At 54.6% G+C, this 22,294-nt stretch overlaps 5 protein-coding genes across 5 annotated transcripts; 3 read left to right on the top strand and 2 right to left on the bottom strand.

Annotated features, from left to right (window-relative positions):
• The first annotated feature begins 65 nt into the window (after positions 1-65).
• On the top strand, positions 66-3,917 carry BDP81DRAFT_413888 (family 35 glycosyl hydrolase). The gene is made up of 8 exons (XM_060589313.1): positions 66-859; positions 927-1,173; positions 1,225-1,257; positions 1,335-1,430; positions 1,484-1,618; positions 1,673-1,741; positions 1,794-2,385; positions 2,434-3,917. The coding sequence occupies exons 1-8, from the start codon at positions 339-341 to the stop codon at positions 3,783-3,785; spliced, it is 3,045 nt and encodes a 1,014-aa protein (XP_060452009.1). The 5' UTR covers positions 66-338; the 3' UTR covers positions 3,786-3,917.
• A 1,202-nt stretch (positions 3,918-5,119) lies between these two features.
• Positions 5,120-5,918, top strand: BDP81DRAFT_444590 (uncharacterized protein; the record flags this gene model as incomplete). Its single annotated transcript, XM_060591854.1, has 2 exons — positions 5,120-5,815; positions 5,892-5,918. The coding sequence occupies 2 exons, from the start codon at positions 5,120-5,122 to the stop codon at positions 5,916-5,918; spliced, it is 723 nt and encodes a 240-aa protein (XP_060452008.1).
• A 629-nt stretch (positions 5,919-6,547) lies between these two features.
• Positions 6,548-10,706, bottom strand: BDP81DRAFT_13266 (uncharacterized protein). The gene is made up of 6 exons (XM_060581762.1): positions 10,009-10,706; positions 9,071-9,920; positions 8,977-9,009; positions 8,520-8,917; positions 8,218-8,448; positions 6,548-8,153 (listed from the first exon to the last, which is right to left on the bottom strand). Exons 1-6 carry the CDS (start codon positions 10,626-10,628, stop codon positions 6,671-6,673), a joined length of 3,615 nt encoding a protein of 1,204 aa, XP_060452007.1. The 5' UTR covers positions 10,629-10,706; the 3' UTR covers positions 6,548-6,670.
• Positions 10,707-12,051: 1,345 nt separating this feature from the next.
• BDP81DRAFT_307132 (uncharacterized protein) lies at positions 12,052-15,675 on the bottom strand (the record flags this gene model as incomplete). The annotated part of the gene is made up of 3 exons (XM_060583338.1): positions 12,052-14,206; positions 14,292-15,113; positions 15,170-15,675. 3 exons carry the CDS (start codon positions 15,673-15,675, stop codon positions 12,052-12,054), a joined length of 3,483 nt encoding a protein of 1,160 aa, XP_060452006.1.
• A 3,306-nt stretch (positions 15,676-18,981) lies between these two features.
• Positions 18,982-20,375, top strand: BDP81DRAFT_13226 (uncharacterized protein). Its single transcript, XM_060581756.1, has 3 exons — positions 18,982-19,519; positions 19,634-19,965; positions 20,026-20,375. The coding sequence occupies exons 1-3, from the start codon at positions 19,251-19,253 to the stop codon at positions 20,292-20,294; spliced, it is 870 nt and encodes a 289-aa protein (XP_060452005.1). The 5' UTR covers positions 18,982-19,250; the 3' UTR covers positions 20,295-20,375.
• Positions 20,376-22,294: the final 1,919 nt, after the last annotated feature.

Raw genomic sequence — 22,294 nt, 5'->3', positions numbered from 1 at the left:
TGCCGCTACTGCATCTTTCCGGCAATGGAGGGGGGAGGGGGAGGAAGCTTCGGGAGGGGAAGGGGAAAAGATGAACGTTGGGCCATTACTACGCACACCTCAAATTATTGACTACCGCATTAATCTGCGCGGGTCGAACGGCGCTAGAGCACCTAGAAGGTTATCGGTCTCCGGACGACTCTCAGGGTTTCGTGCGGCTGCATATGTCCGAGGTTGGTGACTTTGACGATTATATCATGTAACGGACGGCACACCCTGGTGGGTGTCATAGTCTCATCCTTTCTCCTCCTCCTCCCCGTTTTTGACAGCCGCCACCCCCGGATAACCTGTCAGACATAATGAGGCCGTCTCTTTTCTCCATCGCCTCGCTAGGCCTCGGGCTCTGCTCCGCCGTATCCGCGAGCAGCAGCAGCAGCCTCGCCGGAGCTCGTTCCCCTCTTCCCGCGGTCATCGACACAAGAGACCAGCTCCAGGACATTGTGACATGGGACGAGCACTCGCTCTTCGTCCGCGGCGAGCGGGTCATGATCTTATCGGGCGAGATTCATCCCTTCCGCCTGCCCGTGCGGTCGCTGTACCTCGACGTCTTCCAAAAGGTGAAAGCCCTGGGTCTAAATACGGTCTCCTTCTACCTTGACTGGGCGCTGCTCGAGGGGAAAGCCGGTGACTTCACCGCCGAGGGCGTGTTTGATCTCCAGCCCTTCTTCGACGCCGCGACCAAGGCGGGCATCTACCTCATTGCAAGGCCCGGTCCGTATATCAACGCCGAGGTCTCTGGTGGTGGGTTTCCCGGTTGGTTGGCGAGGCTCAAGGCGAAGCTGAGGACCTCGGACCCCGAATTCCTCTCCGCGACGGATAAGTAAGTAATGATGTTTGATGCCTTGGGGGTTTTGTAACTGCAACAAGTGACTGACACTGGTCGTTAGCTACATGGCAAAGGTTTGCGGCATCATTGCTAAGGCCCAAATCACCAACGGCGGCCCTGTAATCCTCCTGCAGCCGGAGAACGAGTACACCAACTTTGATACCGGCAGTAGTCCCGATGGACCTTACTTCCAGTATGTCATCGACCAGGCTCGCAAAGCTGGGGTTGTCGTGCCCCTCATCAGCAACGACGCTAGACCAGCGGGTCACAATGCGCCTGGAACGGGCGTAGGCGCCGTTGACATTTATGTAAGTCACTCTGAAGCTACCGCAGAGACTTGAGACTAATGCTTTCTACAGGGTCATGATGGGTACCCGCTTGGTTTTGACTGTGTACGTAGTATCCTGCAATCTATCCTGAAAGAAAAGAAAAAAAGGACTGGCAAATGGAACTGACCGCTGAGATATAGGCAAACCCGAATACGTGGCCAGACAATAAGCTACCGACCAATTATCACGCACTGCATTTGCAACAGAGTCCGAGCACGCCGTACTCGATATTAGAGGTAGGCTGACAGGTCTCTATGGAGAGACATGAGCTTGTGCTTACTCGTGACAGTTCCAAGGAGGATCTTTCGACCCTTACGCCGGACCTGGTTTTGAAAAGTGTGCTGCATTGCTTAATCACGAGTTTGAGCGCGTATTCTACAAGAACAACTTTGGAGCTGGCGTCACTATATATAACCTGTATATGGTTAGTTACTGCGAAGGGGTTAGGAACGAGGGGCCGATACTGACGCAAAAGTAGATTTTCGGCGGTACTAATTGGGGTAATCTGGGGCATCCGGGAGGGTACACGTCCTATGATTACGGCGCCGTGAGTTGGAAGTTTTTGATCCGTGGATTTACAATTACTAAAATTTTGCAAGGCAATCACGGAAGAGAGGAGTGTCTCGAGGGAAAAGTACTCTGAGCTGAAGCTCGAGGCACAGTTTATGAAAGTTTCGCCTAGCTACCTGACCACAACGCCCGCAAACTTGACCGTTGGCGTTTACAGCGCAACTCCCGACATCACAGTCACGCCTTTGCTAGGTAATGGAACCGGCTCTTTCTTCGTCGTCCGGCACAGCAACTACTCCAGTGTTGCTACGACCGATTATACGCTTCGTCTACCCACGTCGCAAGGAACCATCACGATCCCGCAGTCCCGCGACCTGCTTCAGCTCACCCGTCGTGATTCGAAGATCGTCGTCACTGATTACCCTGTTGGAAACACGACACTACTGTATTCGACAGCCGAGATTTTTACTTGGAAACGGTACAAGAACCAGACGGTTCTTGTCGTTTATAGCGGACCTGGCGAGACGCACGAAATAGCTATCAAATCGACCGTGACGCCTTTCCTCGTCGAGGGCACCAGCGTTGACCATAATTACGTGAAAAATACCCTGCTCTTGGCATGGGAGACATCCAGCACTCGACGGGTAGTCAAGGTTGACAACCTGGTTATTTACATTTTAGGTAAGTACAACAGCTACTCCGTACCACTTTGTAACTAACACAAAGAAGACCGCAATTCGGCATACAACTACTGGGTGCCGGACAAACCTGGCGGAAGCGAATCAGCATACGGAACGTCCATTATGAACCCAGACTCGCTCATTGTCAACGGCGGGTACTTGATAAGATCGATCTCAATACAGGGTGACACTCTCAGGGTCCAAGCAGACTTCAACCGCACCACTGAGTTGGAGATCATCGGCGTCGAACCAGAAGTCACAAAGCTTGAAGTCAATGGCAAGCAACTGGACCACACAACGAACAACCTAACCAACTGGATCGCGAAACCGTCCCTCGCGGATGCCGCGCCCACCGTACCAGACCTCAAGTCACTCAACTGGACCTTCATCGACTCCCTCCCCGAAATTCGCCCAGGCTACGACGACTCCGCCTGGCCCCTTGCAGACCACAAAACCACAAACAACACAATCGCCAACCTCACGACCCCCGTCTCCCTCTTCGCCTCAGACTACGGCTTCCACACCGGCACGCTCGTCTTCCGGGGCTACTTCACCTCAAACGGCACAGAAGACAAGCTCAACATCACAACCCAGGGCGGCTCCGCCTTCGCGAGCTCCGTCTGGCTAAACGACACCTTTCTCGGCTCCTTTGCCAACGGACCCGACACCGCGGGCGATAACACCTCCAACTACACCCTGGCGAACCTCACCGCGGGCGCGACGTACGTCCTGACCGTCCTCGTCGACACGACCGGCCTCGAGGAGAACTTTGTCATCCCCGCGGACGTGATGAAGAACCCGCGCGGGATCTTGGACTACAGCATCACGTCCCCCTCTGGCGCCCAGACGAACGTCACGACGTGGAAGATTACGGGGAACCTCGGCGGCGAGGACTACGCTGACAGGTTCCGCGGCCCGTTGAACGAGGGAGGGCTCTTTGTCGAGCGTCAGGGCTATCACCTCCCCTCTCCGCCCGAAGCGGCGCTCAACACGCTACGCTCGCCATTTGAAGGGATAGATGCGCCCGGCGTAGCATTCTACGCCGCGAAATTGGATCTGCAGATCCCCGCTTCCGACCTCGATGTGCCTGTAGCGTTCGTTTTCGACGATATCGCGGCGGCTAACGGTACTGGAGCGTACCGCGCCATCCTCTACGTGAATGGGTTCCAGTACGGGCGGTACGTGAGCAACATTGGTCCGCAGACCAGGTTCCCCGTGCCCGAGGGCATCCTCCGGTACCAGGGGACCAACTGCATTGGTCTAGCCGTCTGGACTCTCGAGAAGGGCGGGGCTCGTGTGCAGAACTTCCGGCTCGATGTCGGCGAGGTGGTGACGACGGGGCGGGAGGAGGTCAAGGTTGTTGAGGCACCGGGCTGGAGTCAACGGGCTGGAGCATACTGAGATTTTGCCGAAGACACTTTGCATCCTGTCATATTCGTAGTACATATAGTCCAGGTGGTTTAAGTAAGGCGGGTTCGCTAACAAGATATCGATCACACATTCTCAGTTCCAATCTACACCTGATCTCAAAACCACTCCCAATCAATCTCCCCAACTCATTCAAGATGCAGTTTCCGATCTTCTCTTCTCGCCCTTGCCAGCATCCTGCCCCTCGCTCTGGGCGCCCCTGCCGGAGTCAACACCGACAACCTCACCCGCAGCCAGAAGGCGCTCTTGGATTCCTCCAGGCTTATTGTGAGGCCTTTGTCCTCCTCGAGCAGCTGGGAGAGAGCAAACCTGCTAACTTGGCATGCTCAGTGTGGCTAATATGCCGGCAGCGAGTGGGTCATGATCGGCCCGCTCAAGGTTCCGTGTAACTCTCCAATCCAAGTAGGTGACAAAATGGGATGCCGCTCCTTACCCTAGCTCTATCTCTATTATTCCTACTATTATTAGTACTAACAATATTCTTCTTCTTCTTGTTCTTCTTCTTATTTTTTAAATTGTAATGTTCTTAGTATATGCTTTATTGAATATAGTAGTAGGAATAAGAGAAGTATCTATAGAGCTAAGGTATATCGCGTTATATGGCAGACTATTGTGTCACACGTTTGCCATCACCTCATCGACACTCTCCTCGCTATCAGCGATGAGTCCACCGACCTGGACACCAACTGGGAGCACGATTACGCGAAGAAAAGACACGAGGGCATTGAGGAGGACGGTCTTGAGGTTAAGCGTGACGAGATCACTGATCTCGACATCAACTGGCAGCACGAGTACGCGTAAATATTGTAGGGGATTTTAGTAAGATTCATGTTTGTAATCTCTTCAGGGAGGTCGTGATGGTGGGGGGAACGGAATGGGATAAACAGTCTGTAGTTGTTGCCAGCTTTTGATACGAGGGCAGAAGTACAATAAAACCTCCTGGTTACAACAACCACAAACCTTGGTCGGGAAGAGTACATGGGCGGTTGTCTCTCTCGCAGATTGCGTATCCTGAATGATCGAGGGTCCAGGTGCAATACCGTTGTGCCGGAAGCATGCGCACATCCATGGATCTTAGATTCACTATTGATTACAAGCTGTCGAAGACCACGATTGTCAGCCCTCCAGCGAAAGGATATTACCTGCCTAAATCTACCTGCCTGGAGTCAGTTAAGAAGAACACGACTAATTCCCTCACCCTTGGTGGCTGCGCCGCAGGTCTGCAGCTGATAGATCGCGGGACCGACGTCCGGCCAACATAAATTCCCAAGGCATTCCCAGCCTTTGCTTCCTCTGAAGTGTGAAAAATGACCCTGCACCTTGCCCTGGGCTGTCTTCTCACGCCGAAACTAGCTATGGCCTCTAACGACGAGATTGAGGCAATCGCCTCTGACCCAAACTTCGAGATCATCACAACCTTTGCCTACTCGGCAGGTCTCCCCCACAACGAGGCATCTCTGCCGGGGTCACACTGCTACCTGCTTCAACACGGGATCAATCGTCTCCAAGCCGCAGCGTCTGATCTCTCATGGAACGCCGTGGCTGAGGACTTGCGTAGCATCGACCGTGTGCAATCGTTGTCCAAGCAGGTCAGCGCCCACATGCTTTCAACCCATGGCGAAGCATCCAAGGACCCGGGCAGACGCTTCATCGTGCGCTTGGCCTTCAAGAGCGACGGGATCCTCAGCATCATGTCGGGCCCGAGGCCCAACTCAACGGATACCCTTTACCCAATAACCTTGTCGAACATCATGAACCCTCTCCGTACTTCAGAAATCCCCGTGTACCTTGACACGGAGCCGACAACGCCCTCACTGTTCACCAAGCACAAAACAACGCATCGCCAGTCTTACAGCGCCGCTTGGGAACGTGCGGGTATGGACGAGACGACGTCGCCTGCTGAATGTGACGTGCTGTTACAGAATGAGAGCGGTCATATCATGGGAGGCGCGTTTAGGACGGTATACTTTTGGAGGGATGGCAGGTTGGTGACTCCGAGTAGTGTGAGTGGATGCAAGATGGGCATCTCGAGAAGATGGGCAGTGGACAATGCGGGTGTGAAGGAAACATTGATCACAGCTATGGACATCAGCGATGGCGAGGTGATTTGGTTAAGTTCGGCTGTAGGGGGGGGGCTTCATACAGGGGAGGGTTACTCTAGAAAGAAAGACCTGAGATAACTAAGATTTGTGAGCCCGCGGATGCTTGCGGCTCTATGATTTGGAACCAACCAAAAGAATCCCCAGAGCTCTCAGATCAGTCATAGATGTTACGTGTATTCATGGCCTGTTTTAGCACAGTGAAGCGGCTTCCGCGGTCTTTTTCGTTACAATTCGTCACCAACTATTTACAATCTTTCGTGTAAACCACTCTAGAAATATGCGTGCCACACTTGTATTCGCGATTACGTCCTTCGCGACCAGCGCTATCGCAGCTAGGTCAATGGGCTACTGCCAAAACTTAGCCGGCGACGGCGGGAGCATCGAAAAGACGAGGTTCTGCTGCGACTCGCAATTCGATTTCCGCTTTTCCGAGGTAAGTTCCAACGACTGCTCCCTTTGTTCACTTGAAACAATCACAACTACCATAACCGAGAAAGCAATGCTAACGTGAGGCGGAATGATCAGTCTGGCATATGTAACATCCCTGCGGACTCGTGCCGTGGCATCAGCGCGTGCTGCGGGACCGGTTTCTACGTCTTCAACACTTGTCCCGACACTTTTCCGTGTGAGAACAGCGCAGTGGACAAGGTGTGTCCGCAGAGTTAGTCGTAGTTACAGTGATAGGTTGGGAGGAGTGAAGATGAATCTACTTGATTGTTGGCTACGTTGAATCTTAATTATGACGTGCAGCTCTGCTTACGTCAAATCAATAATCTCTGGCTCAGCTTTTCGTTTCACCCCAGCAACAGGCGGTGGAGGCTGACTTGGCCCAGGAGCCGCAGCTACACCTAGTCTCCAGGTATTCAGACTAGAAGGCGGCGGTCGCGACGACTTTCTCGCATTTCCCGTTGTCGGCGCAAAAGCACTCTGCCCTGATGGCATTACTGTAGGCACCGGTGCCGGCCCGTTTACTGGCCGAGGCCCATTCATCGGACCATTCATCGGTTGAGCACCGTTCATGGGCGGTGGTACGGATGATGGCCCGGCTGCTGACGTATTGAAATGTGACGGCGGCGGTCCCCGTGCGGATCCGATCATCGGCTGAAGACGATTCGTGGGCGGTGGAACCCACGCGGGCCCGACTGCCGGCACGATGGTATTCCCCGGCGGTACATAACCTGCGGCAGCGGGTCCCGGAGCGGGGACAGGGGCTGGAACAGGAGCCGCAGTTGGAGCCGCAGTTGGAGCCGCAACCGGAGCCGGAGCTGGAATCGGTGCCGGCGGATACGTCACACCGCCCCGCCCCGGCACCAGATTTACCGGCCGCTGCCACAGCGCCGTCGCAATGGCCGGGTAATCCTCACCAAGCAACACCCCCAACTTGGTCTGATCAAACGCCTGAAAGGCCTCCTCCGCCTCCTTGGCCCTCGCCTGCTGCTTCGCGACATCCGTCTGCCCCACCTTGTTTATCACCATGGTAGGCCCTCCGGGCGCAAACCGCTCAGTCTCATGCGTGACCCGAATGCCGTGTTCCTCAGTCACCTTGTGCACGTGGTGCCGCTGCTTCTTGGCGCCAATGACCAAGCGGAGCGACGTCTGTGCCGGGTTCGCGAGGAAGTTGTCCAGCTTGCTGCAGTCGCCGCAGGTACAGAACTGCACGAGGTACATGCCGCCTCCCAGCTGGCCGGACGGTGGCTGGACTGGCCTTGAGCCGACGTAATTGTCGCGGTAGGCTTCGAAGACGGCGGCGAAGAGTTGTTGGTAGCGCGGGCTGTTGAGGGGTGTCTTGGTGGCTTCGACGGTGGCGAGGAGTTCGCGGAGGAGGGGGATCCAGAGGACGGGGAAGTCGATCGCGTGCATTTTGGGAGCATGACTAACAATCTTCAGGGCCAACGGCAGGACTAGGTCCTCTTGTGGAGGGGAGGACGCGAGCTTGATGAGGCCGGAGAAGAGGTCTACCAGGGCGACGTGGGTCAAGGCGAGGCGATGATCGGGGGCAGAGGGCGCCGTCTGGCCGTATGTGTGTCTCGCCCTCTTGTGGGCTGGGTCGTCTCCCCTGGGCCCGTGGACTTTTTCGAGGTCGAGCATTGCGATGAGCTCTTTGGCAAGCCACTTGTATAACTTGACAGCTCGAGTCACCGGAAAAGCCTTTCGTCTGGCGCATGAGAGCAGCGCTGATAGGAAATCTAGTGCAAAAGCTGGCGTGCGTACAAGTAGCTCCTTGATCAAGGGCATTGCTCTGCCAGTGAGAGTCAGTGATTTGCACGTGTAGCGGTGATTAGGGTTTCTTGAAAGAGTCTTACACAGAGGAAAGCCAGTCGAAGTCAGCATACTTCTCAGCGCCTGTCACCAAAGCCAGACCATCTTGTCGGACGAAGATTGCGGAATCGGCAATGTCTTTGACACCTTTGGTGAGCATTGCTCGTGCCCACTCCCAAATCTCGTCAGACAAGGGTTGATCGGTAGGCGCAAAGGCCTTAACCGCCTCGAAGATCTCGAAGAAATGCCGACCCCTGAACACTGTGGAAGTCAAGCTGGAACATCGACAACGCGGTTAATGAGAGACCTTGCAAGCATGGGCTGAATACAGGGCAGATGAACGCACCCGTTTTTGATATTGGAAAAATCCACTTCGCCCTGTGAGACCTTCGTGTAAAGTACTAGATAGTAGCCCGCGGGCAGTGGCCCGCCCAGCTCCTTTTCGCCCCTCTTCTTGCTGACTTTTTCGAAAAAGTCCCAATCTTTCATAGCCACAGCGGACCGTAACACTTTGCTCAAGATTTCGTCTTCAGCCTTTTGGGTACGCGAGCCTGGACGAGGGACCGACGTATCCCAGACATACTTGAGAGTCTCAAAGGATGATTTGCGGTTAGGCAAGGCCTTGAGAATCGAGTCTGTGAGATAATCGAGCAGCACAGCGTCATCTTGGTAGTGATCCCACTCCGACCTCGTACCAGCTTTGAGGAACGAAGGGATTTTGTCCCGGCGGATGATAAGCGCGGCCTGTAAGTCAGATATTAGCGAGAAGCCGCGAGGGGAAAGGGGGGTAAAAGCAAGCTTACTGTTACGCAGTACCGGTGGGTAGCTGTTGGTCCCTGTAGTTCATCTTGTCAACATGGCGAAGGTACCTGCCCTTACTCTGGACCGAAAACTTACCCAGTTGCCCTGATAACCCTCATATTCTTCCTGCCGTTCAACGCCTTCAAAGAACTCCGTAGCATCAAGAACATTTCTCCATTCCAACCCAATATTACGAAGTATTGGGCGCCCGCTCAGGTCCACGAGCACCTTGACAGATAAGGACTCGTCCGTCACATCCTCAATCTCATGAGACATGTCCGCCTCGTTAGGATCCTCCCCGAACCCATCCGAGCTGGATGCGTAATCCTCATACGGCACACCACACGAGTCGTATCCATCTAGACCACCAAAGTCACCAAAGGGATCGATTGGTCGCTTGCGCTGTCCACGTCGGTTCCGTTTCTTCTTCGAATACCGCGGGTTGCCCTCATACTCCGTCGGCCCCATCTCCATCTTCTCCGTCAGGGCCAGGAGGACGTCAAACTCGAGCCCCGCTGACAGCTCCTGCAGCGTCTGCACAACAGCCGCGTCTCGCCCCTTGAGCGCCTTCATCGAGATACTGGCCTCGGTGTACTCGTGGTCCAGACCATAGTAGACGTGGTCGGCCTCGCCAGCGTCAGGGTCCTCAAGCCACCGCCGGAGGGTGTGCCGCAGGTCGCGAGTCTCTTGCCTCCGCAGTCCCGCAGAGGGCCGCGGAGCCGCTGGGTTGATGGCGAGGTTGTACGTCAAGACGACGCGGTAGCCCTCCGTGACGGGCAGGACCTCGTGGTGGACGTCTGAGTACCAGCACGCAAAGGACTGGTCTGCTGCTGAGGTCTTGAAGGTTTTGGTCTCGCCGCAGTGCTTGACGACTACGTCGCCTCCCTTGTGGCCGCAGGGAAGGCAGATGACGAGCGTTCCGAACATGCCGGGGCATTTCTCGGTGCTAGTGGCCCGAGGAGTGTCAGTCATCCAACACGATATCTCACACACGATATTCTACGCGCAAAAGACAACACACGCAAGAGACCTACTCGGTATGAGCCTTGAACATGGCCCCCTTTTCATAAATCAACAGCTTATACAGCTCTGCCGTCACAGGCGACGTGACGCCCAATTTTTTCGCAACAAAAGCGCAAATCTTTTGCAAATCCGCAGGCCAGCGCGGACTCCGGAGCTCAAACTGCGAGGGATCCAGCTCCCATGTGTTGCGCACAGAGGTGTCGACAATGGTCTCGCTCCCCTTACCGAACGGAGCGCGGATAGCCTTGTCAATCAGCTGCCGTACCACCGGCTCCGATGGTGGCAGGCTGACAGGTCCAACATCCTGGACGGAGAGGTCTGGGTCCACGCGCTTCAGGGGGTGGAACGAGGCAAAGGTGCCCTGGGTTTGGATGCCAGCGAGAGCGTCGCTGAGGTCTTCATCAAAGGAGTGCTTCCAGTCCTCTGTGAGGGCGCTGCTGGCCACGGATGCTGCGTCATCATCGTGTTCGTGGCCGGCTGCGGCGTCTTCGGTTCCACTGGGTCTGGCCGTGGTCTCAATGTCGTTGGTGGTAGGCTCAGTGGTGGCCGCCTGAGTCGCGATAGCTTCAATCGCCTGGGGCTCCCCCTCAGTCTTAAGGACTGGGTCAACTGTGGGAGCCTGGGAATCCATCACGGCGTCTGAATATGCCAGAGGATTGGTCACACAAGAATAGAATAGAAGGAAGGCCCTCTCAGAATCAATCCTCACCCCCATAACCTTAATTGCACCAAGACGCGACGCGTTAAGGGGACGATATAAATAGTGGAGAAGCCTTGTATCATCCCTGTTGAGTAAGTACTGGTGAGGGGGATACAAGGTCGAACCTCCAGCACTGTCTCAGCTCGGAGACTTTCAGGTCGCCGGATGAAGAAAAATATCATCCATCGGGTAGAACTTAATTATATCGATCGAGATTATTCGATGCATCCGTCGAATGAATATTGCATTTATCTCGTCAGGCTTGTTAGGAAAGAGAAGTGAGCTTATCTGGATTGGGAAATTCCATCCCCAAGTGTGGTGGGAAGATACTTCTGAGGTTAGTCCCGGTACATTGGCTTGTCCCCATTGTTTCCCGCAGCCGATGTTCCCAGTGTACCGTCTCACATTTTTTACGCGTTCTCCCCTTTGGTCTGTGGGGGTCATTCGTCGGTGAAAGTGAGGCGTTAGCTCTCGGTGAGGCGGGCGTGGCAGACGGAGGTGTGCAACGTTCGACGACCCCCTTCGACGTCCACCTGTCCCCGAGATGCTGCTCAAAAGGGGAACTGAACATACATGGCTCAACCATTCTAAAATGCACAAAAGCTTACGACGAGCGATGGCCAATTTTGAGACAAACACGTTCGTATTCACCGAAGCTTGCATTCCAGAATCTGCTTGCTATCCATAATCCACGCAACGAAAACCTCATTGGAACCTTGTGTTTCGTTCCCGTTCCATATTTGTCCTATCCTGTCCAGCTGTGCCCCGAGGACTACAGCCTTCCCCCGAATGATTCCCAATCGTGGACAATTTCAAGAGGGTATCCCAAACTCCCGTCTGTACAAAATCAAAAACCAAACTTCAAGCAGAACCTTTCCCCCCAAGTATGACGTATACTGTGTTACCGCCCGTTCCCAGAATCAGAAGCAAACAAAGTTATGAAAGAAGAAACCCCCTTCTTGTCTCGGTGCTGGGTATAAGAAAGTTCATTGGCCGGTTTATCCGTGTTTCATCAGGCCGTATTGTTTTTTACCAATGGGTATATCCGAGGTTGTATGTGTGCGTATCAAAGAAAAACGGCGGAAATTTTCGCCTCTTTGCAGAAATCCGTAAATCGCTAGGTTCATGCTGAGACGATCGCTTTCGCTGGCCTGGTCGTCGAATGCGTATGTTAGAAGGCTGTACATAGAAAAGTTTGTAAACAAAATGGGCGCCAGCTTGCGCGATCGGCGCGAATGGGTTGATGTCGTATCGGACGCTCAATGAGAGTAATGGTGTGTGTATGATGGGACTGGCCATCTTAAGAAGTGAAGTGATGGATAAGCTGCCAGGCTTGGTATGCAACAAGTTAGACTCATCCCCAGATTGGGGCGTTGCGGTACGCCGGCGAGTTGTAGCTGTGAAGGACTCGGTAGGGCTGGTCACCGTTGGCGTGAACGCTGCGGCCCCGGCTCCGGCTTCTGGCAAGGCCCGGCTGAATGGCGTCAGGGGAATGGTACTGTTGCTGTTCCCATTGTTGCTGCTGAATGTTCAAGAGTTGCTGCTGGTAGTAGCTGCCGCTTTGGCTCGGGCTCTGGTTGGTGGCTGGATGCCCGCGTGCAACAGGACCCCGGTACTGCGAGTAACTGTCGTAGCTTGATCGATGACGAAGTTGTCGCTGCTGCTGCTGATGACCCGTAGGGTTGGTCGAGGCACTGCGCGTGACTGGGTGATCGAACTCGGGGAAAGACCCATTGGTAGGGCGCCACTTGTCCTCAACCGTCACACGGCGCCTGGCGTATTGCTGCTCAAGCATCGTCATGCCCCTGCGAGGGCTCATTGGTGGAATGGGCGGCACAGCAAGAGCGTCGTCGAGTGATGCTCCTGTCAAAGCTGATGGGTAGCTGTGGATGGTCTCGCGACTATTCTGCCTCGACAAGGTCTGTCTTCGGCTCGCCTCGCCGGATGAGGATGACTGGGGGCGCACTGGGACTGGCTTTCGGGGACTTTTGGTGTTGCTGCGGGTGTGCAGACTGACTGGCGGAGAAGTCTTCCTCTTCACTGACATCTCGGGAACCTGTAGGTTCTGAGACGCGAATTCAGAGTGGCGGTTTGTCGGAGGCAGAGGCTCGGTGGGACGGGATCGCAACCCAATCTCACGTTCCATGTGCGCCGGCATTGTCAAAGTGCGACTGTGTTGGGCATGAACAGGCTGCTCCCGGGGGAGCGCCATGAAAGCTTGGTCGAAGGCACTCTTGCCAACACTCTCACCGACATTGTCGATGGCCGTGATGCTGGACTCGAAGCCGACCTGGATCTCGTCGGCTCTGGCTTCGCCGACAAACTCGGCCTTGCTCACGCTGCCAGAAGGCACTGGCTTGCGGTGGATAGAGCGTCGTGGCATGACGGAAGCGGCGGCCTGAGCGAACGAGGCCGGCATGGTCTGGAGAGAGCGGCGGTAGGGTGACTTGGGCTTCTCAGACGGTCCAGAAGTTTCTGCCGTCACATCCCTCACAGCCTGAGGTACGTCGACCAGGGGGACGGAACTGCGCTTGTCCTCGGCATGACCGGCATCGAAACTTCCTACACTGAGAATCGTCTTGAGAGTCTCTTTGCTGGCCTGCGCACGTAGGGTCAAACGCTTGGCTGTGATGGGAAACCGGCCAGAATGCTCCTCAAGCTTTGACTGAACATCCTGGGGTACCGAGGGAATCTCTTCGTCGGACGGATGCGTTGTGTGAACGGCCGGAGGGCCTCGCATGCCAGATCCGCTGAGAAGTCTTTGCAACTTGCCAGGTTTTTGCAAGCCATTGCCGATGCTCAATGAGGAATTGGACTTTTCGGATGTAGCTCCGGGTGATCGAACGCCCGCCGGAGAAGCGGGGCCCTGTTCAAGCGTTTGAGTGCTGTCAAGCAGCGCCGGGGACTTTCGGTCCTTGCGGAAGGAATGACCGGCGCTGAGGTTGAAGAAGAACTTGGGCGATGTGACCGTCATTGTGTTGCTAGTCGGAGAGACGAGGAAATTGTCTTTCGGGGGCAGCGACGGAGGAATGGAGGGGGCAGATTGTGAAGGATCAACAGGGCGGTTGTCAGCATTAATAACACTGAGTTGCAACCTGCCACCGCTGACGGCTGCGGTTGGGGATGCGACTGAGTCTGACAGCTCATCGCCCGAATCCTCCGATGCGGCACGGCCAGTTGGACGGCTGCCTGCAGAAGGTTGCTTGGCATGGAACGACCTCAGCGAGACATTCGAACTGTAGCCGGAATCGGCCTTGGAGAGCGGTTTGGGCTGGTGCTCGGTGGTCGGGCTAGCAACGACTCCACTGTCGGCGCGAACAATTGCTCGGGAATGTTTCTGAGACTGGTCCGCTTTCAGTTGCTCGAGACTTGGCTTTGCGTTCGGGTCATTTCTGACCGTCAGAACCTCGGCAGAGTACTCCATTTGCACATCTTCATCTTCTTCCGCAAAAAGGTCGTCTTCCATGGCTGTGTGCTTGGATGATATTTTCAACTCTGGACTGAATGGCCTATATTTGAGTCAGCGTGAGCCGTCTCATGGTGCCTTACACAACATGGCGCCGTCTGCACGAATTGGCAAGGGAGACTACTAACGAAGTTGACCGACGCCTCTGCGATTCCGCCCTTAGAACCGAAGTCTTGATCGGACTGAGCGTCTGCGAAGTAGCACTGGCTTGCACTGTTGAGACCGTGATCTCGATTTCCTTGCTCTCAAAGCCCGCCCCGCCCGATCCGTTCTCGTGACTGAAATACTCCTCGATAGCAACCATCTGCGACTTTTCCGCTATGCTGGCCTGGATTACTGGTTCAAAGTCCGGGCTTGGAAGCGGGCTGGCCTCTCCGTTCGTGATCCGCAGCGAGCCAAACTTCATGGCTCCAAGCGGCCGATAATCCATATCAGAAGGGGTCAAGGCTCTTTCGACAGGTTCTACCACTGGTTCACACAGATACTCGGGCTCCGAGGCGAATCGCTCAGCGACGTATTCTTCCAACGTCGGGATCGGATATGCGCTCGAGTCGATCGACAATGAGTTCATTCGCGACCGCCCTCCTGCCGGCGTGGTAGGCATACTGTGTCGTACGCTCGACCGTCTAGATGAAGGGTATTCTGATGGCATTCGGGTCGCAAGACCTGGAGTTTGGATCATGGAACGTCGCCGTACGGGTGCATACAATGCCAGGTCTGAATTGGCTCGAGGCAGGGGCAACTGTGCGCTGACTGATTTTGCAACGACTGGCTGTGGCTGGAGCGGATGTGAACTTTTCCAAGTATTCGCTGACACCTCGAACTTGCTTTCAGACACCATGGAGTTCTCTTCGCATGCGGTGAGATCTTCGTTGAGGTTGAGAAGCCTTCTCGATTCGTATGACATGAGGTTGTAGTTGATGGACTGGCGATTCCCGGGAACATGCCAGCTAAGTCACCGTTGGTCAGTGATTGCGAAGAAAAATGCTGTGGAGTTTGCCCATACCTTTCAACTTGTAATTGCCTGGAAGTGTCCATCTCCTGCTGACTCTCCCAGGTCATTGAGTTTGCCCTCGACATTCTGTCTGGAACGGGCGGGCTCAGCACCATACTTTCCCTGCGTTTCTGCTTCCTCGGCTCTTGAGAACTCTTTGATCTAAACAAGCTCGCTCTGCGCTTCCAATCCCTCGCAGGTTTCGCTTCTGGTTCCGCCATAGAAGACGTGCTGGGTGCTCGGGCGACTGCACCAAGCTGGGATCCAGCGGGTGCGGAAATCGGTGACGGTGCAGGCGAAGCTTGCTCGGGCAGAAGTCGCGAATTGGATCGAGAGGGTGGCAAACTAGCGGATGCGGCACGTTGTATGCTTAATTGGCTGGGGGCCGGTAATTGGGGTGTTGGAGAGGCATGATTGCCGACTCTAGGTTTTGATAATTTGTGAGGTGACTTTTTGTTGCTGCTTCCACTTTGCACATGTGAATCATGGAGCGTCTCGGTAGATTGTGCATTACCCATCTTGACGTCGTAGTGTGGGATTTTGATGGTTCCCTAGTACTCAACCAGATGGCAAAAGTTTGCAGTCGGGTAATCGCCTCGAGGTGGAATGGGATGCGGATGGCGGTACTCGAAAACGGCCAGCCGATGGAAATTTGGTTACGATGGCACTGTTGAAACTGCCATGCCGCGCGAATCGTTCTGGGATTATCGACGTTACTTCGTGGGTGTTGAGTTCTAGAAAGGTTGGGTGGCCCTCGAAGTACTCTCTGCGGTGGTGAGTGAGGATGGAGAGATGGTCTGATATTTGTCGACACTTTGTGAGCTGTGCTCTGTACAATGCTCCGTACCAAGCAGAAAGACTTGAGGCGACAATGGGGACAGCCGCAACCAGTGAAGGGAATAAGGAAAGGGGGGAGGCTCGAGGAGTCTAATAGATCACCACCGGAGACCAGCAAGAAGAGAGAAAGGCGGTGGTAAATGGTGGGATAGGCGCAATTAAAGAAGAGGTGGTTTGGGTCTGAGCATTTACCACCGGACCAGACCGAGCGAAACGTCTATCGATTTTGCCAGCTCCACATAAGGGAATGCCTGGTCTGTTAACAGAGTCAGTTGCCGGGGTCAGTGGCGAGTTGTGCAGGATTATACAGCAGCGGCAGGCATTCGTATGCGGGAACAGGTGTCTCTGTCTGGGGAGTATTGGACGGACAGCGACGGTCAAGGGCCGGTGCGAGTGCAGCAGGAATGGGCCTCAGATGGCATCTGAGAGATGGACATGGACACCGACCGACAGGAAACCAGGAGGTGGAACTGACGGTGACGACGTACATGGTTTGAGACGCGCAAGGTGGGTTGGGGCACGGCGGAAAAGGGTAGAGTACCGCCTGCGGCAGCGAATGGGCAGGGCTGTTCCAAGTTCCAAGACTGGCTCGTTGTTGGCCCATGCAGGGCTGTAGTGGCATGCGTCTTGGCCGGCGGAACGTGGATGAAGAGGTGCGTTGGTGTGGTAGGGAGGGAGAGTGCCAAGTGGTGTCGGACGGCTATCCCCAAGGGTGTAGCGGCATCAAGTTGCATCGAGGACCCAGCAAAGGCGGAGGCGAGACACAAGAGACCAACAGGACGAGACGATGATTGGCGATGCTGGATGGCTGAGGTAAGGTTAAGGTGAGGAGAGATGCTGGTTAGGTGAGGGGGGGCCCAAACCAAGACCAGCAAAAGAAGCCAAAGGTACCGTGTACCGGCGACAGTTCATGTTGTGGGCGCGGCCCGGTTCAAGATGGTGGATGGTCAATGGTGGATGGACATCCAGACGGGATGGAGGATGATTAGGTATGGTATTTCGTCTGATTGATGCCATTTTGCGGTCTGGCCGGGGCCTGGGTATTACAACCTCGGCGGAGACTAGACTAAAGACTGCCCTTGTCCTGCGGTTGAAAAGACTCCACGCCGGGCGTCCAGCCTCTATCCACAAGCCCCCCATCTTTGAATGGTGTTTTGTGCAACCAGCAAAACGTTTACCAGTCCGGCGTCTTGCAGACTGCGATTGCAGTACTCCGTACCCGTACCTATTATCTGGGGTCAGCCACGGCCGTCCGTCCAGTCCGGTCCACGGAGAAGCTGTCTTTGTGTCTGCTGAAAGGCTTTTGCGCTGCTGGCTGTGCTGTAATATGCAGACGCAGTAGCAAATACGGATACTCTGCCCCTCTCTAGCCCCTCCACTGCGGACGAAAGCTGTAATAATGATCTATCCGTACTGAAATGATCTGACACAGTCGGGTTGACCAAGCGAGGCTAGGGTGGGGTTTGATTAGGAGCGTCCGATATGCAGGCAGACGGGCAGAACGGGCACGACGGACAGAGTGCAGATCGGATATGAGGTGAGAATGATGCGAGGAGACTGGCGAGGCGTCATTCCATGTCTTTGATGCGCTAGGGCGGGTAGGTAACTCAAGAAGCAAAAGCTCAGCTGGAGGGAGTGTCAGTGTAAGTGAAAAGAGAGAGCGTGACGGACAACCAACACGGCACGAGGGAGTGTGGCACTTGTGGCTCGGACGCATGTGGATGATGCATCCGGCAGAGTTGATTGGAGTTTAATCGACGACATGACGCCTGGATCGGGGTTCTGTCTTGTCCTGCGATGACTATCCGTACATCCGTACGATGTACCCAAGCTGCCAAGGTTGACGTCGATAGAGAGAATCGTCGATAGAGAGAATGAGCGCGGCATAGTATGTACGGCAAGCTTTAGCCATTGCTGCAGAGACCCTGAGTCTTGGGAATGTGCATCTCTTCGTCGTCATCATCATTTCAGTTCAGGTTGGTGGTTGCTGATGAGCTGTTCGTTTGAGACGAGAGAAGACAGGAAACTAGCACTTGAATTGCATGGTGGCTTGCACTTGCCCGTCTTTGGCGTCCTCAAGCCAGCTCGGGATCCCAGAACCGGGTCAACCCCGCTTGCCCGCTTCGCACGCCATGAGGCCCAAGGTTGTCCCGTCGTGGCTTCTCATGGGATGTAGGTAGGTACTCAGGTACTTTTTCTTGCTGAGGCGTGCGAGGCAGGAGGTACCTCTCAATCTCTCAATCTCTCAAGGCTCCCATTCTCCCAATCTCAAAAACTTCATCCGCTTGGATGGGGAATTTGGGGGCGTCAGACTCGCTCTGAACGGCGTCTTGGGCTTGTTTTAGCGGAAAGCCAATCGCTCGGGCTCCAAGATTGTAAGCTGTCTCTCATGGATTCCCGCCCGCCAGGGACCCGGAAGGACGTCTTGTCATGCAGTAGAGGCCCAGCTGGCAGCAATGGGTGATGATCTCTCGTGGCCATAGCTATCCTATTGTCCAGTAGACAAGCTGTGAAGGCGCGAGCTAGGCTATCTGCGTCGTTATCTGAGCTGAGGCATATGCCGGCTGGTGTTCTAGATGGGCCTTGTTGCTTGATGAAGGCGCAAATCAAGGCCCAAGTGCCGGATATGTACCTCCGTCACTAAGTGGCCATGGAGCCATGCCGCCATTCTGGGGTTTTCTCTTTCCAATTTTCAGTCTCAGGTCTTTGAGAAAGCCGCATTAGAACAAGTAATTTGAATTTCAAGAGAAGAAGAAAATCGAAAAGGTTGGTACGGATAGACAAGGTAGGCGAATGCGGAGAGAAGCTCTTTCCCCCGCTTACATGGGCAGATTCTAGATCAAGCCACCACGTTGCGAAGCTCCTGCCTCCCTCGTGAGGTGCTGTTTCTGTTTCTGTTCCTGCTCCTTCCTGTTCCTGGTTTTATGCGAGCCGCCTTCCTCCAACCACCTTGCTCCTGCCGGTGAGGCAGGTGCTTCTGAACGTAACCTCATCCTTCCTTGCGTGCCTACCTTACCTTACCATCGAGTTCCTGCCTCGCCCAGATTGCTCTTCACTCTGGTTCGCTTCCATTGTCCAGTGACCAAACTGGCAGGCACCTCGGATTCTCTTCTTCCAAGGTCGGACATTTTCCCCCAGCCCATCCATCACATCTACTACCTATTCCCCCGATACCGACTCGCTTCCAAAATTCCTGTCTACCTATCACATTACGTGAGAACTTCCTGGATCGAGACTCGACTGTCTTTTTGCCTTGATGCAGCATACCAATACCAGATCTTGCGTTAGCTGGCCCGGTCATTTGCCATCTTTCCGTGCCCTCGTTTTCGTACGGGCCTACGGGGTACGGGGGTTGCGACGCCAACCTCTTACAATGGCCAGGTGCCAACAAGGATGCTTCCCCTCAACCATGGAAAGACAGAGACCAAGAGCAAGAGACAGACGCTGGCTGCTACGGATACTCACTCCTCTTGACGTCCTTTGCGTGTCCGTGGACAAGCACGACAAGTCAACTGTTCATCTCTGGTAGGTAGTCCCATCTCGGCCCCAGTCCGGGTTGTCTTGTCTCTCTTGCGCGGCATGCATCTCCCTTTCAACCACTATGGAACCTAACCCAACCTTGACGAATTCCTTACGCAGCGCTAGTGTAAAGCAGCAGTGTGGCAGTATCCGTCGTGCGGCGTACCATATCCCTCGTCTGAGGCTCAGATCTTCTCAGAAAGTGTGCCCGTTTCAGATTGTGCCACTTGACTTGATGGGTCAATCGGAAGTTACAAAGACCAGCATATCCTCATCAATTATACCCGGCTCCGTCGCAACTCAGGCAACATGCTTGGTCCACCAGTCCCCAACATCCCCGGTGCAGTTCGTGCATGCGAAGGGATGCCCGTCGTCGATCATCGGCCGCCAACAGCCACTCTTTCAACGTCGGACAGCGCTATCTGAGACCACCCACTCCCCGACACCGGCTCGTAAGTCGTCACTCTCGCCCTAGTGTCGCTTGCGATAGCAGTCAAAACTTGAGGAATTAGGTGTCGACATTCAGACGAGGGACAAGCAGCGTATTCGCTGCCTGCATCAAAGCACTGTATTTGGTACGCCATCACCCTTCTGTTCTGCTCAGATGACTGAGACATTCGCACTCTGTCTCTCATGTTCGGCAACTCCCAAAACACCGAGACAAGATACACCAATGGTCCTGCGATACGGACCGTGGACGAATGCTCTGGTATGGAGAACCTGCTCCCCGTCTAAGATAGCCTCACCAGACACCAAGGGCGGGCAATCTCCCCCACTTTGAATTAGCTCTAGTGTATTGCCCCGACGAACAAGGTTCAGGGGCCTGCGAAATTGCCCTTCCTACTCTGGCTGCTTCCTCGTTTAGAGCACAGAGACCGAGAGACAAAAGAGAAAAGACGACTCGTCAATCTTTCATCATACAGACAGAGCTCATTGTCCGAAGATGCAATATGCCTCGCCGGTTTCCAGTGTTACCGTCCCTCCACATCAAACGGAGAATGTCGACGAAGGATGCTCCGGCCCATTTTGCAAACCACGTGTTGGGAACGTCATTCAGACACAAAGGCCCTGTTTTCGGGCTCGGCTGCCCACGCTCAATTACGAATTGGCCCGCTGGGTGACACGGGCAACGGTCATGATCGAGATTGGTCATTCTCGTTCTGCAATGGCTGCACAACTACCCGTATTCCGTACGAATACATACTCCTACGACCTATTTTCCGAATGGCCGGATTGACAGCACGGTGACGGCTCACGCCTTCGCGGACAAAATCCTAGCGGCGTTGCACGGTTGCAATCGGCAAAAGTGCGCTTTTTTTTTTTGCTTTTTTTTTTTTTTTTTGGTCTATCTAGGCGCCGTAATCATATCCTGGCACGCCTGGCCTGCTTAGCCAGGACTCAGGAAAACCAGCCTCGGACGTGGCGAGAAACGAGACACTGCGCTGCTGCGATGCACTGCAACTCCTCCGCTTCCATGCTATCGTCCGTACCAGCGTGGACCGGTACTTGTGCCGCTCGACTCGCTGAAAATTCAGTATCAAGCGTTAGCACGAACCCCCCCCCCCCCCCCCCCCCCCGCGACACGCCATTGACTCTTGTTCGGCCGAAGGAGCAGACGGGTGTTCCCTTATATCTCTCGCGCTCCAAGGGCCATGACAGCTCGCGAGCGAGCAAACGACGGCCACCAGCGAAGTATCGACTACCTCACCAAGCTTGGGCGAAGGGCGGTGTTTCCGCCGTTCAAACTTATCACGTCTGCTATCGACCCGAACCCCACCAGCCCGCAGCACCACTGAGACTTCTAGATTGGACCATGGATTCTTTCCGGCGGCGTTTATCAGCATGATCCTTGTCTCTGGAGTATTATCCGTCTTTCCCTTTGGTCGAGGATGTTAGGTAAGAATGGGTTCTTCGGTGAACGGACTCTACATGTTCAACCGCCATTCGCCGTCTGATACTGCCCACTCACACGAGGGAATCCTCCCCGTTGGACCCAACTAATGCAGTTTCTTCAAACACTCGATTGTTGCCCGTCGAATCACAAGAAGTCGGAGCCACTATGATGATCAAGCAGCACCGACGGGATGTGTTCCTTTTCGGAGCAGCTTCGGAGCACATTGCAGATGTCGGCACGGCAAGCTCCATAAAATAAGGCCCGATGATCATGCAACCTGAAAAATGCCCGCGCCGCGAGCCGTTGCTGTTTGGGCCAGATTGATCCACGAGGCTATCTTGTCGAGTCTGTTCCCGCTTTGATAGTAGGTGAGCGATCAAAGCTCTGCAGCCCAGCAGTCCGAATTTCCAGGCTGTCTGTGAGCGCTAGGACGCCCGAATTTCGTCCGTCTATCTTCATCTCATGGCCTCCTTCCCGGCTGCTGGCAGCAGTATTTGCGACAGCAAGTGTCTGGCTCCAAGCATGGGTTTGGACGATGGCTCCCAGAGACTCCAAAAAGCATCGAGTCATTACCGACCTCCTGCAAGGCTTGACTCGAGACCAGACGACCGAGGTGTGTTAGTCTGCGAGGTGTTGCTTGAAATCGCTCAGTCGCTGGCGAAGGGGGGAAAACTTCGAAAAGGTTCAGTCCTTTGATCATGGCTAGGTTAAGAAGGAGTGTGTGCGACGAGTCGCGGACTATGTGACGTGGACCACGCTTGTGCAAGTTTCGCATGAAGTTGAGAGTTTAGTAATATGGTCATGTTTTCTTTTTTTCCGAGTAGCCGACGTATGCCGTGCTCGGTCAACTCTGAGGTGTCCAAATCGGCCTCCATGGTATAAGGAAG

The sequence above is a fragment of the Colletotrichum phormii genome, assembly GCF_030913505.1.
Source record: "Colletotrichum phormii strain CBS 102054 chromosome Unknown BDP81scaffold_1, whole genome shotgun sequence".
In the NCBI taxonomy this organism is placed as follows: domain Eukaryota; kingdom Fungi; phylum Ascomycota; class Sordariomycetes; order Glomerellales; family Glomerellaceae; genus Colletotrichum; species Colletotrichum phormii.
The sequence above is the reverse complement of the archived record's forward strand: the minus strand, read 5'-3'. Positions and strand labels throughout refer to the sequence as shown.

Excerpts from the sequence above, each read along its gene's own strand:
- BDP81DRAFT_13226 (XM_060581756.1), top strand. The coding sequence starts at position 19,251 with ATGCAGCATACCAATACCAGATCTTGCGTTAGCTGGCCCGGTCATTTG. Across the intron at positions 19,520-19,633 it reads AAGTCAACTGTTCATCTCTG|CGCTAGTGTAAAGCAGCAGT; the intron begins GTAGGTAGTCCC and ends TTCCTTACGCAG. Across the intron at positions 19,966-20,025 it reads CCACTCCCCGACACCGGCTC|GTGTCGACATTCAGACGAGG; the intron begins GTAAGTCGTCAC and ends TTGAGGAATTAG.
- BDP81DRAFT_413888 (XM_060589313.1), top strand. The coding sequence starts at position 339 with ATGAGGCCGTCTCTTTTCTCCATCGCCTCGCTAGGCCTCGGGCTCTGC. Across the intron at positions 860-926 it reads TTCCTCTCCGCGACGGATAA|CTACATGGCAAAGGTTTGCG; the intron begins GTAAGTAATGAT and ends ACTGGTCGTTAG. Across the intron at positions 1,258-1,334 it reads ACCCGCTTGGTTTTGACTGT|GCAAACCCGAATACGTGGCC; the intron begins GTACGTAGTATC and ends GCTGAGATATAG.
- BDP81DRAFT_13266 (XM_060581762.1), bottom strand. The coding sequence starts at position 10,628 with ATGGATTCCCAGGCTCCCACAGTTGACCCAGTCCTTAAGACTGAGGGG. Across the intron at positions 8,918-8,976 it reads CCCACCGGTACTGCGTAACA|GCCGCGCTTATCATCCGCCG; the intron begins GTAAGCTTGCTT and ends TCTGACTTACAG. Across the intron at positions 8,154-8,217 it reads TTCGACTGGCTTTCCTCTGT|AGCAATGCCCTTGATCAAGG; the intron begins GTAAGACTCTTT and ends TCTCACTGGCAG.